The 14808-nt window shown below is 35.8% G+C and overlaps 1 protein-coding gene across 1 annotated transcript; it reads right to left on the reverse strand.

Moving 5' to 3' along the window:
- LUM (lumican) lies at positions 1–12826 on the reverse strand. Its single transcript, XM_003202125.5, has 3 exons — positions 12468–12826; positions 8572–9468; positions 1–884 (listed from the first exon to the last, which is right to left on the reverse strand). Exons 2-3 carry the CDS (start codon positions 9446–9448, stop codon positions 730–732), a joined length of 1032 nt encoding a protein of 343 aa, XP_003202173.3. The 5' UTR covers positions 9449–9468; positions 12468–12826; the 3' UTR covers positions 1–729.
- Between the last annotated feature and the right edge of the window lie 1982 nt (positions 12827–14808).

Here is a 14808-nt window from a genome sequence, read left to right on the forward strand (position 1 = left end):
TACTAGTTACTATGTTTTATTTTCTACAATCTGGTTAAAAGTAGCATGCAAGTAATTGAATAAAAATACTTGTATATATGACTTATTTTGAAATAACAATTATATCAGCAGTGGATAAAAATCTTTCCATGAAAATTTAAATGAAAGCATGACAAAAAGAAAACAATTTTTGACCTGAAAAAAATGTTTGTTTCCCTGTTATCCTTCACATATTCTATTCATTTCATACTGTAATAGCTCCGAAAAATATTTTCATACATTTTAAACTGCTTTTATATTGTTAAATCACTTTAACAAAAGAAGGACATGAATAATTAAGAATGATGGATTGCTTGCAGAAGAATCTCTATTTACACAGGCTAGTCCATACTGCTCAGCACTCTGATGAAACCCATCTGACTTCTACATACGTCTGGTACCAGATGGTACATATTGCATGCTTGAACATGGATTTCTATCAGGTTGAGGTTTTCCCTCAACTTAACTAACCACATGAAGGCGTATTTTGCACCACATCTGGTCATTCTTGTGCTTTCTAAATAACAACCTTTTGTAAAAATATGCACACATTTCCTTAAGGTTGCCAAGTGCATGCTAAATGTTAACAAACAGAATGGATAATATGCAGATTGACTTTTTTTTTAAGATGTATCCTAAATTTAAAGAGCTATCATGATGCAATTCCTGTAATAATGGCCCATAGAAGGGAACAGCAGACTCTGAGGCATCTCACTCCAGTGAGATCTCCGCAGCCACTCGAAGGCAGTTGTACATCTCCTGTGGCAGGTCAGCCCGAGTGAGATTGTTTCCATCCAGGCGTAAATGTGTGATCTTGGAATATGTCAGTGGTCCAACAACCTTACAGAAGCTGCTCAATGGGAACTCTGAAAAAAAGGGTACATGAGTAAGAAAAAACATGAAGAATTAGGACAAATACCACTTGGAAAATGTGGCCTTCCTGAGGAGCCCATTCCTCCATCTCAGTGAAAAACCTTTTCCTAAGTAACCAATCTGAACCTCCACTGAAAATTTTTCAATATTTAATGTGTTTCCGCTGATATAATTCCCTGTTAGTTTACTGCAACTCGAGAAGTCTGTATTATAGAATCATAGGATCTTCTGAGTTGAAAGGGATCCTTGGTCATCCACTCCAACTCCCCTGCAGTGAGCAGGAATTGATTACCTACAGCTGATCAGGGCACTCAGAGTGACATCCAGCCTGATCTTGGATGTCTCCCAAGGATGGATCATCCACAATTCCTCTGGGCAACATGTTCCAGTGCCTCACAAACCTTACTGTAAAATCTTCTTCTTTATATTCTAAATCTTCTTCTTCTTAATATCTAAATCTCCTTTCTTTTAGTTTGAAACAATTTCCCCTTGTCAGAAGTGTTGAAGAGGTTCCTCGCTTTAGCTGTGAGAAGTTCAGAATTTAAGAATTTCAGACTGGGTTTTTCAAGTGCTGTGTGCTTCCAACATTACTATGAATTTTAAGACTTAGATTTTATTCACAGACTCAGGCTGGCACTTAGAAGGGAAAAGTAAAAAAAAATAAAAGAAAAGAAAGAATCAGTAGAATCTGGGATGCAGAGGGAATAATCTCTTACGCTGAGTGCATTATGATGGAAATGTGAAACAGTGCTATGTAATATCTTGAATGAAGTTTCTGGAACAACTGACACTGTGATTTGGCCTTACCAATAAGACAATCCACAGAGTTTCTCTGTTAAGTATTGTTTTCTGAATGTTTACTTTTGATTTACTATTTTCAAAATGCAATTTGGCCTAGGAGCAAGGAAGAAATTACGCTCAAACTGTACGGCTGAACCTTTCTGGAACAGCAGGCTTACAAAGTAAGTAATCATAAAAAATATTTGAAAAATTTTTGTATTTATTGCAATTTATGTATCATGCTGTATATAGACTCCATCCAGTTGGAATACAGCAGACCTTGAATGAAATTAGTATCTTATGAACAATATTAACTGGAAGCAAAAAAAAAAAAAAAACAAAATTCTGTGCTCAATATAAATATGCACACATATATACAAGGGATGCTCCAAAAGTAATGCCTCCCATTTTATTATGTTGGCTCAAGACATCAGAGGCAGATGTTGGTGGTACAGCAGTAGAGGATGAACCTTCCCAACAATATTCCATTTCATTTTGTTGCTGTGCAACAGATGGCAGCAGAGGGGCAGTCTGACTTAATGGCATTTGACATGAAAGTGTGGATGAAGCAAAGGGGTATCACTGAATTCCTCTATGCAGTAAACGTTGAACCCACTGACATTTGTCAATGTTTGCTGAATGTTAATGGATACCAAACAGTGGATGTGAGCACAGTGAGGCTGAGGGTGGTCCATTTCAGCAGCGGTAACAGCAACTGTGGGTCACCTCCACTGGTACAGACTTTTACAAGTGTTGCATTCAGGCTCTTCTTCATTTCTTGAAAAAACTGCAGTTAGTGGTGTGACTATGCTGAAAAAAAATAGTGTTTTGTAGCTGAGAATCTTCACTGTCAAATGGCTTTATTCTGCCCTTTGTATCTGTTGCAGTTTTCATGAAATTAAATAAGAGGCATTACTTTCAAAGTAACCGACATATGTATCATGCAGAAAAGGTCTATTCTCAAGAGAGAATCTATGCAAATAAGCCTAGTACCCATTATATACCACACTGTGTAATTCTACTAAGATGGTCCCTCATTCTTATCTACATTCATACACTTATCTTTGATTCATACACTACTGAAGAAGAAATGTGAGAGTCTTACAGCTTTTGTAATCAATCAAATGCTATAAAATGCTTTCATGTTGCAGAAGACTACAACTCATAATTTGTGAAAAACAAATATAGGGTTCTCAAAATCAGAAACTCTTTTGACTACCAGTGGACTTTTGAAAACAGCACCTTTTATATCTATGCTGTATGACTATTTATCTCATTTGAGAAAACGTTGTACTAAAGGAGATGGAGGGTCTTCCATTTTAAGTTTAATTCTTCCAGAATTAACATTACAGTAATGTGCATTCATTGATTAAATGAACTAGTGTGAACTAGATATAAGTGTATATTTGTCCATAAAGGCAGATCTTTAAAGAATGACAGTCTAGGTAATGTTTTAGAGATAGTAGAGGTAGAGATATGTTGATATGTTGAATAGTGGGTAAAACTGTGTGTATCTTCCATAAGTTTTAAATGAGGATTAAGGAAATGCGTTTCAAAAATGTTAGATTTTGTACACCAGTTAGAGACCAAAATCAAAACAATTTCCTAGATTTTGTGCATTGTACAACCCTGTTTTGGAAAGATGAGAGCTAAAGGTAATGCCTATTTATTTTCATGGAAATTGCAACAGGTGAGAGATAAAAGACATCCTTGATAACACAGTCATTGGACAGTCAGAATCACAATATTAATAATATTAAGTCTGAAGATCAATTCTAATATTCTTCCAGTTCAGAATGTATCAGTTGAAATGAACTGTCAATTCTTGCGGGATATAACCATATAAAATAAGAGATAGGATTAGAGCTGTATGGTATTTGTTGTATGCAAACATAAGTTTGCTTGGCCTACAGACTATACCATTAATTATTTACATCCAAATCTTTCTAGGTAATTTGGTGTAATTTGTAAAGATTTGAATAAATATGAATTCTAATATAGATTTCTTTTTCCTTTTCTTATCATTCATGGAAAATAAAATGGCATGTAATTACACATTTGTTGAAGGCCACACATATAAAAGCTTTCTGAATTTCCTTTTTTCATATTTTTTCTTGTTGTTACTTCTGAGTGCAAGGTCTTACAATTGGTTGAAATATAAGGTATGCACATGTAATTTGGGTGCTCAGAGTATTTAAACGTCATACATGTAAATCGTAAAGTTTATCAGTGTTACTAAAACATCTAGCTGTGCAGACTGCTTATGAGATTTAAACCACTTTGGAAATAGATTCTGATTTAGTCTTTACTGAAGTCAAAGGAACTCTGTCATGAAGTTCAGTGGTATTGGGTTCCATTACTCAGTGCAAAAATGCGTTTTTTTCATGTGGGTATCAATTTATTATACAGTTTGTGTAATTTCAGTTGTTAGAAGTATATTAAAAATATCTGGATTCTAATTATTACCTACAATAAAAAAAGATTAGACAAGTGGGACTTGGACTGCATCTGATATTCTTTTATCTAGATGTTCTGCGTGGGAACCACAGTCAAAGAGACTGAAGCACTGAAACATCACTAGTTTACTTCCTCCTTTATTACAGTGATCAATGTTGCAGATATTCCTGTTAAAAATGTTTCTGAATTAATAATATCCATGTTCAGAGGCAATGAACCTTGAATTTTGCCACCAGTGTGACATTCATATTTTGCCAACAAAGAATTCCTGCTTGAACCTGACACAGAGATCCAACAAGAATTGGATAAAAGTTGGATTTTCATCTGAACAGCTATTTTCTCACTAAATGCGTCTGTCCCTTTAAGAAATTTTGATATTTTAACAAATAACCCGAATATAATAAGTATATATATAAAGGAATACAACAAAAAGGAATATATATAAAGGAGCATATTTATCCTCTGCTCTCACCGATAGACCAAAATAGAAGCATACATACATTTATTTTCTACACAAAATTCTTTTTTTTTTTTTTTACTGTATGCTAAGCAAAGGTATATCACTTTTTAAATCAGGAGCACAAGCAGCTTCAAGCTGAGGAAAATTGACTATGCTGAGACTTCTTGTTAAGACATGCAATACAGCAGAAAAGCTTACTGGGATCAGCAGCTCTAATAATCCTTGTTGGCTTGTGGGACGATGGTAAGCATATTCAGTCATTTCTGCACAGACCATTGTAAAAAAACACTCTGAGATTGGTGCAGTGTTCCAGATAGAAGACCACAAGGCATCTTACAACTAGCTATGTTTAGAGTAATTAAATTCATGGGACAACTACTGATCCAGCCAATGAACTGCAGCAAAATGCAGCCAGAACTGCAGCAGAAAGCTGGGTCCAAATGCAAGATCTTGCACCTGGGTTGAGGCAACCACCATTACAAATACAAGCTGGAGGATGAGAGGATTGAGTGCAGCCTTGCCAAAAAAAAGCTGGGGTACTGGCAAGCTGGACATGAGCTAGCAATGTGCCCTCGCAGCTCAGAAAGATAACCATAACCCAGACTGCATTAAAAGAAACACGGCCAGCATGTTGAGGGAGGTGATCCTACCTCATTGCTCAACGCTGGTGAGGTCTCACCTGGAGGACTGCATCCAGATGTGGAGTATTCAGTACTGTTGGAGTGTATCCAGAGAAGGGCCACAAAATGATCAAAGGGATGGAACACCTCTCCTATGAGGACAGGCTGAGAGAGCTGGGGCTGTTCAGCCTGGACAAGAGAAAGCTGCCAGCTGACCTGGTAGTGAGCTTTCAGTATCTAAAGGGAAGCTACAGGAAAGAAGGGGACAGACTCTTTAGCAGGATCTGCTGTGATAGCGCAAGGGGAAATGGTTCCAAGCTCAAAGAGGGTAGATTTAGGTTTGATATAAGGAAAAATCTTTTACAGTGAGTGTGGTGAGGCACTGGAATAGGTTGCTCAGTTATGTAGTTGACGTCCCATCCCTGGAGACTTTCAAAGTGAGGCTGAATAAGGCCCTGGGCAACCTTATCTAGCTGTGGTGTCCCTGTTCATTGCAGGGGAGCTGGCCTTCAGAGGTCCCTTCCAACTCTAATAGTTCCATGATTCTATGAGAATATGTGTCTTTGACTGTCCTCTGAAAAGTTTTCGAGTTCCACTTGTTATACTCCATTCCTACAATATCTTCTTGCTAGTGCTTCACGTGGAAGCTTCTTTTCTTAATCTTTTGCAAATGAAATATGCGCCTGTGAACTCTCATATCACTGATTCTCTTTGATGTTTATACTTGCAGAGGGTTTTTTGCCTTGAATAATCTATAATAACAAATACTATAAATATATACTTAAACCTAAAGGCATCTTAAAGCATAGGAGCAAACAATTGTTATTACAAAGCACAAAATTTCACCCTGAAATTACTAAAAAAGACAATAAGAAAAACAAACAACAACAACAACAAAAACCCAGAAACTCCAATCTTCTCCATTCTTTGCTCTTGAGACAGGAATAGAGCAAAGACTTTTATAAACTCATCATGGTCCCACACTAGCTTGGAAATCTAACTTGTTCAAATACAGGTGATGGGGTATACTGTTGATACCTAACATGGACTTCGCACATGCTTCAGTTTATTAGTAGAGATCAAAGGAGTTCTTCTGAATTTGTCTTTATTCCAGTTTGCTATCCTACTTGTTAGCCTGTTCCTCCTCCTGTCACACTGGGATGAAGACAAATCTTCAAATCTTTCAAATCTTTTGGAGGGTACATTTATCAGCTTTTGTTCAGTAAGATCAAAGTCACTCATATGAGGATATTTTCCTAATACATCATCTTTTAAATATGTCAATGCATAATTTCTCCATCAAACCAAAACTCAGGGACAATAATTTAAAGAAATATTCCCTTTCTTTCTAATAATATCAAATGGGGTATGGTTTTTTCTCAGCCAAATGTTAAGGTTAATTTATAGTCCTCAGTGTACTGAAAAAAAAAAGAGAAATGACAGCAAATGAAGAACTATATAAGTGAAAATTTTAAGCTATGCAAGTATAATCTAAGAATCTATGCCTTTTGAATTGAGTATCCTTTTAGGACAAGCTATCATTAAATGTAATACAGAAGTTTCCTTCTCACATAATATCAGTACTATGGGCCATTATATGGAAGGGAAGCTTTCCTTGTTTACCTTCAACCTTACATAAATCTCTGGAAAACAAGAATATTTTATTAAAAAGCAACTGGTCATTTGTTTGAGGGTCAAACATCAGTCAACTGAATTTTTAGAAAGACTTAGCACTCAGACATGTAGGTCAGATGTAATGAGAAAAGAATTGCAAAGGGTTTGCTCACTCTGTATCAACTAGCTTCTTAAACCAAAATGCCTATTGCTTGCCCCACATTGTTAATTTGCATATAAGGGAACACAATTTTGTGCCTTTGAAATTAGATAGTCAAAGAAATTTGTCTTCTACACTTTCTTATTCAGCCAAAAGAACAAATTAGAGATCTCTTGCATCAGTCCATATGGTAGCAATGAAAGTGTAGCAGTAGCCAGTGCATTCACACCTCACACCATCAGCCTCTCCACTGACTAGAGTTCTGGAAACATTGCTTTCACTGAAAAAGTAAATTGCTGTCACAGTTGCTGAGAAGACCTTGGAAATGTGAGTGGAAAGCAAGCTTGGTACCTGGATCTCTTGAAAAAGGCTCAGAACAGCTGTTCTAAGCATTGAAAAATACCTCATTTATCACAGGAGAAATTAAAAATCATCAGCTCTTTCAGGAACAGAAGAATATCTGAAAGAGCACTATGGGTTGCTATACTTGGTACTTCATGTGGGAAGCATTAATTTGTTGCTTTCCTTCATCAAAACAAGGAAATGAGATACAGGAAAAAAAAATCAAAATATTGAGGAACGTGTGAAACATGGTAAACAAACAAACAAAAAAAATTGTTGCAAAAATTAAATGTATTAGCTGTCCTAGAGACCTGATGGATACAGGTAAACAGGAGGATTTTCTGATTTAGTTAATACTAGTTAGCAGGTTGATGTAAACCCTCAACAGAAACACAGTTGTTTTTCACCATACTGCCTCTCCATGAGAGGTCACTGATTACAGAAGTGTAGCTGGAGAGTGTCTGATGGGAGAGTGAGGCCTGCTCACTTCCATAGTATCCCCCTCCTACCCCAGGATTAAGGCAGTCTTGTCTCAGTAGAAACCTCCACAATCTCATACAAGGTGGGGTTACTGACTTTAGGAGGAACTTCTGTTCAAATCTTGTTTAAATGGAGACAAGCTTGATACTTGAAAATATGATGTGGAAAACAGGAATGGAAAGAAGAAACAGTGGGGAGCTCTTAGGATTTCAAGATGGATTTGGAAATATACTGCCTGAAAGAGGGAAGATAAGGAAGGAAGGAAGGAAGAAAGTAAATAAATAAATAAAACAAATAACAGCTAGTTTGTGTATTTTTCACTGTGCCCTATACCTTATGTATTACCTTTCCTCCCCTCCAGTACTTTCACTGAAAGGTTATACATACTGTAGTCAAATTCTGTTATGTTTTCTTGACTTACAAATTCTGAATATCTTTCACACTGATTAAACTTTTTCCAGAGGGTTTTTTTTTTTCTAAATTGTATAAGTACCCTCCATTGATTTCAATGCAATCACTTTAATTTAGGTGAGATGAGGATTAATAACCACATTTGAAGGAAAACAGAATTTTCTGCCTTCAAGTAGGTAGCTAAATGTCTGTCTTTTAATATTAATGTGAGCAACAGTCAGAGAAATGTCAGTGTGCTAACAGGTTAGCCAGTACCATTTCTTCAGACTGTTTGAACAACAATTCCAGACACTTGCACAAGCCATTACTTTATGGACTGTGGTAAATGTTAATGAAAACATGCAACTTTAACTCACTGTTAATTTTGTTGACTTGGAGGTAGAAGTTTTCAAGATTCTCACTGACAGTTGGAATACTCTTCAGTTGATTGAAGGACAGATCCAACTCGACCAATGATGTGATATTGAAGACATTGCCTGGTATTCCAGAATCTGTTAATTTATTGTGGGATAAACGTAAATATTGCAGGGTTTTAAAACCTTGGAAGTACTCATCAGGAATATTGGAGATCTGGTTATTGTCAAAATACAGCATAAGTAAGGAGTGAGGCAGCCCTGTTGGTAGCTTTGTAAGTTGATTGAAGCTTAAGTCTAGATACAAAAGTGAATTCAGACCTTTAAATGCCCCAGAAATAGAATCTGCTTTCAGCTGGTTGTTCTGGAGATGAATGACAGTCAGATTTACCAGCCCCTCAAGTGCACCAGGATTGACTTTTGTGATCTTGTTGTGACTTAATTGCAGGTCATCCAGAGTTTTGGGGAGCGGTCCAACAGCTTCAGTCAAATTGTTGTAGTTAATGTGAAGTTTCTTCAGATTCTTTAGTTTAGAGAAGACTCTTCCCTTAATTTTTGAATTTTCCAGATGATTGTGATCTAGGATCAGCCACTGCAGATCTGTTACATTGTCAAATGCGTTCTCTTCAATGGCCTCAATCATATTGTTTCGAAGATAAAGGTATTTTATTCCACTTGGTACAATTGGAATGGTTTTCAGTTTAAGATTGTCACAATACATTGCAGTAGGATAGCTTAAAGGACAATTACATTCTGGGGCACAGACTGCTGTGGATGGCCCAAAAGGATCATAACCATAATCATCTGCAGGACCATAGTCATATTGGCAAAAAATGCCACTAATCAATACTAGAAAGATGGGTAGAGAGTTTAAAGTCATCTTTTCAATGTGTCTTGTCTCTGTATAGTGGAGGAGAATAAAAAAAAGTTACAATTCTGATTTTCTATTTTTTTCTTCAATACTTGAAATTTTAATATACCAAGATTATGATTCAACACTAATTAACACAAGCTTCTTATATAAAGCTAGTAATTAATTAAAAATACATTGTTTGTTAGCAATGCAGTGTTACTATTACAGTTTTACAGCACTTATTTTGTTATAATCTGCCTTTGTAATGTGAATCTGCAGGCCATTCTGCTGCTGCAAGTAACACATTTTTAAAATCATCCTGTAGCAATTCATTAAATTACAAGAAGAATGGTAAAGTCCAAGTGTTCTAAACTTGGAACACAAGTTTCTGGTTTTGCTGAAGGTCATGCTCAGAGACAGTTTTGCTATTTAAATTCTATCAAGCTTTCATTGCTACTCCTAATATGTTAAAGTACCTTATACTTAAATAATATGTAATGGCTTAATTCAGTTTCAGAAAACTAAATTAAGGAAAGTTGCAAACTGAGGGTGATGGTGTGCTATATAGTGTTATTAAGATGCCAATAGCTTGAGATATCTTCTTCCATATTCAGTTAAAGAACAAACTCATAAAAACAGCACATGTTCTCCTGGACCTGTCAAACAGCACTGCATATGTGTACATGTGTGTACTGTAATACAGGTCTACACTGGATTTGAAATGACAGCTCTTCACACAGTGCAAACGTTCTTTCAAAATTGATATATGACAATGAAAGTACTAATTACTTTATATTGCGACTCTAAGTAAACAGATCAATAAGCACTTGCTTTACAGTTGTCCTTCTAGATCATATACAGCAAAAAGATGTTTAAGACATTGGGGATGTTTTGCTGTGATACAGTGACACATTACTCATCTCACATTACTTTTCAAGGACATACTTTAATAATTAGATGCTTCACAAGATACAACTCTATTAATATCTCAAAATCTGCATAAACTAGTATCTTGCAGATATTTCTTATTACCTAGATGGATGCTGAGTTGTAAAGATCAGCTTAGCATCACTGAAGTTGATGAGCTTACTTTGATTTTCACCATGAACATGTACTCAGCTACTGTTCAAAGAGTGAGAAAATTCAGAAAATCCTTAGAACCCTCTTGTTCTCAAATTATTTCAGACAGCATGTGCATCATTTAAACAGATCACCAGACATTCTCAGACCTAGGCAATCTTCCAGCAAAGTCTTGTTAGCACTATTTTGTGATGAAGTTCCTAAAGTTAAAATGCAAGCTCATAGCCTGAAAGTTGTCCTTAACTAAATTTCCTTGCTTTTACTAAGTTGATAAAAGCCACATCACAGTTTAATCAACTGGAATAACTTTAATCAGGGCCTACTGATCTTGTGTAATGGAAGGAATTTTTTTTAAAATTTTCTCTTGTCCAGTCAATCCCACATGAATCCTCACTGCTGGGTATTAAGCTGCTGTCCTCTGAACAAGGACTAGGATTGCATATCTTTTACCACGGTGTTGGCTCTGTTTTAGCTAATGACAAACTGTTGGATAGAGAATCATTGAAATGTGAGTTATCAGTGTAATTTTCTTTGTCTGTTCTTCATTACTGTATGAGATGAGAACACGCAGGGGACTTAAAGTCCCCTGCTGGTATGAAGAAGTATAGCTACTCTGAAAGGAGAGGAGTTACAATAATGCAGTCTGGTTTGAAATCTGCTCCTATTTTGATACTAAACATTAAAGATGAAGAACTAACTGCTTTGTATTCAAAATATATGATGTAGTGAACTTCTTGGACTTCTTTGACCTCACAATGACATTTTTACACGTCCTCATCATTTCATAGTCTTACTGATAACATAGAATAAACATCCCATTTTAAATTCAAGTTCTATTGTTCTTGTGGTTTCCAGTTATATTCAACATGCTTATCTTTATTACTCATATCATAGGCAGACAGTTAAACAGAGTACAATGCTTAACTACCATGAAAACATTCGAGTTAGATAAAAAAAATTTGAATGATTTTACCAATAAGATTTTAAAATTTAAATGACAATTCTTCAGTGAAAAGTCATATGTGCACATGTGTCATGAAATAGCACAGTAACATGAATTTTTGGTGTTGTTATGTTTTATTTGTGGTTTTGCATTCTAAGTGGTTCTCTGTCAGAAGTGTTAAATGTAAATAGATCATATACACATGCTCGGCTGTTACACTGAACTGTGTACATTCAAAAGATACCATCAGCATACATTCTTAGATCTTATAACACAAGCATGCTTGAACTAATTGCCTGTGTTTGTTCTACTCAGTTATGCTGTTAAATACCTGTGTAAACATTTGTGAAGTTGCTCAGGCAGCATGCCAAAACACACCAAATGACAAATCCACAAATTTGGAAAAATTCTTACTACAGTGGAGTAGACAAACTATTCAAATTATTTTGGAGCCTATACTGCTTTAATTCCAAAGCTGTGAAATAAGGTATATAAAAGTTTATTATTCAAACATCATTAATCTAAATATGCATTAATTCTGCAGCTTACTGTTTCACACAGTTTGCATAAGAGTTCATATTAAAAAAGGTTCAATAGTATATATAAAATGAGCTTTAAAATTATCCAAATTTTTTCAACATGCCTGTAGTTTTCCTCTCTTTGTTTACTTGATTATTTAAATGTTTGAATACCTTGCCTTTTTATAAGAGAAAGAAAATTTAACAAATGGAGTCCTATGAAGTTATTAGCAAGTGAGGAATGAGTGGTCTTGAAAATAAATTCTTTGTGCTGTACATCAACTCTTCTTTTGAAGCAGAACAAAACACTTTGAAAAAGTGCAGCATTGATGCACAAAACATGTGAGGCTGTTTCAAGGAAGCTAAAACAGAAAATGCACTAAACGACTGCTGATTTGTATTCAATTTACAAATTGGCAAACTTATCTTGACATGTTTTCACATTCCCATTACAGCTACATTTAAATAGCTGAACATTACAGTTAAAACATGCAGCAGCACTTACCTTACTGCCTTGAAGCTGCTTTCCTTAATTCCCAGAGCAGATGCAATAAGGGACTGTATCGACCAATATATGCTGTAAACAGTGACAGGAGGTAAAAGTCTGCCAGATCCTCTGTGTTACAAGAGGGAAAAAAAAAAAAAAGACCCTGAAAAAAAAAAAACCTAGTCACGCTGTTCTCTGAAGCTGCTATGTCATCATGGTGATCTTGTGGTGTGGCATGTACGAAAATGCAGCTCTCTTAATGAAGTGCAGGTGGATACCACATTTTGTACAAGGACAACCCATCTGCTGTTCCTGTGGGATGAGAGAATGATAAGTGTTTCACAAATCTGAAAAAGTTTAGATCATTAGCCATGGCGTAATACAAAGATTTTTTGTATTTTAGAAGAACGTTTTCCTTTATAAAATAAATTATAAACAGACTTTTGTTTTCCAACTTATTTTATACTGCTAGACATGAGTTAACAAATAGCACTCAGACCTCAATGCTGCTGTACTTCTTTAGCCAAGTGACTCATTCTTTTTTTTTTTTTTAACTATCATATGTCCACAAAAAAAATATGCTTAATAAAACTTTTAGCTTAAGGATAGGAACAAAAGTGTCAGGATTATCTTTGAATTACATCATTTCACCCAACATGAGATACTGAGTTCAAAGTTTCTTCCACAAAGTGTAGAAATTTACTTGGTCTGTAACTTTTCTTTGGTGTTTAAATGCATGCCTGTTTAGTATAAACACATTCCCAGGAATGCTTTTTTTGTGTGTGTTGTATTTTTTTCCCCAGCAGTTACTGTAAACTCACTTTATAAATTTGCTCATTTTTGCACTTACGGCTTTCTCCTGCTTTTCAGAATCTGGAACTACTCAGCTTTACATTGTCTCTTTCTTATTCCATGGATGTAGTTCAAGAATGTATCTTACAGCTTGGATGAGAATGCTATTTTCACAGGGAAATGCCAAAAAAATAATGCACTGAGACAGTAACTGTTTAAAGTAGATCTTATTGTTTCTGTGAGAATCTCCCCTTATCTCTAGTAGTAGAGGTTGATGTCTTCTCTTTTTATGAGATGCAACCTCTCTGTTCTAAAGCTGGATGGGACAAATGTGAAATGAGCATACTGAAAGAATACAGAAACCAGTTTAAATAATCTTGCATGTTTAATTATATTTAACCATAATTGCTGTTGATACAAGAGTGCAAACACTCTTCTTTTCAGCCCAGGTTTTTTTTCTTTGTTTGTTTTTTTTTTTTTTTTTTTTTTTGTCTGGTGCCACCTGTACAGAATAAATGATTTCTTTCAGAACTTCTTGCAGTCCATTCCTTTGCACTTCTTTAACTCTACTTCTATGAAAAGTCACAGAACAGGATGTAGATAGGCTGGAGAATCCAAGTGGCCTCCCACTGCAGAGGAACCCAGTCATGGGCTTCCACCAAGAACTGCTACTGCTACATCTGGGCCTTCATGCCAGTGGATCACTGCGAGCAGAGACAGGCTAGGCATAATTCAGTGCCCTTCACAAAGAATGAGAAAGATGGATGTCCCATGATTGCAAATCCCTGGGCTTCAAATTCCTGTACTTCTGTCGTAACACAATTAACAAATAAAACTACTCAAGACAGAGTGCCAAATGCCAGTGCAGCCCTGAGGGAGTGAATTTAATTGTTTTGATATTCTAACAGCGTGCCTGTCACCCTGGCGTTGGAGAACCATTTATATGTTAGAAAACAGAGGCTGATGACAGACCATAATTACATATCCGAGTGATGCAGATCAGCTAAATGGTTAAGAGTGTTTGAAATCTTCAAAATCACCATAATGAATTAAGTTAAGTAGGTGAAATATGCATGGAATAAGGACTGGAAATGTACAAGTGGACAAAGCTGTTGTTGTCCTGTGCATGGACAAATGGAGACCAGATGGAGTTTCTCATTCTCAGTATGATACTTCTCTGAAAATTATTTCATTAGTTTCAGTTGACCAAGGAAAACCTAAGCTGTAGTCTTGATTGCAAAGGGGAAATAAAGCAAGAGTATGTAGAAAACAATCTAATTGAAACAAAGAAAGGATTCTGAGTACAGATCTCAGAATGCCCTTTAAAGTGGCCATGTGGTTTGCTCTGGAAAAGAAGGTACAGTGAGATGAGCAACAGAGCATGACAGTTGTAAAGATAACTCAAAAATCCACAGGGATTTGTATTCTCTGATCAAAAACCTTTTCTGAAAGACAAACACACTATTGTATAAAAATTAATATATATATTGATCTTTCAGTAACAGACTTTTGCAGTACAAACAGAATTATATATTGCTGGGAATACAGGATAGTGAAGGCTCGAAGT

The sequence above is a fragment of the Meleagris gallopavo genome, chromosome 1 (genome assembly GCF_905368555.1).
Source record: "Meleagris gallopavo chromosome 1, MGAL_WU_HG_1.1, whole genome shotgun sequence".
Lineage (NCBI taxonomy): Eukaryota > Metazoa > Chordata > Aves > Galliformes > Phasianidae > Meleagris > Meleagris gallopavo.

Bases quoted from the DNA above. Each gene is read 5' to 3' on its own strand.
- LUM (XM_003202125.5), bottom strand. From the start codon at position 9,448: ATGACTTTAAACTCTCTACCCATCTTTCTAGTATTGATTAGTGGCATT. The intron at 885-8,571 runs GTGAGTTAAAGT...CCTTTTTTTCAG, and splicing joins CCAAGTCAACAAAATTAACA to AGTTCCCATTGAGCAGCTTC.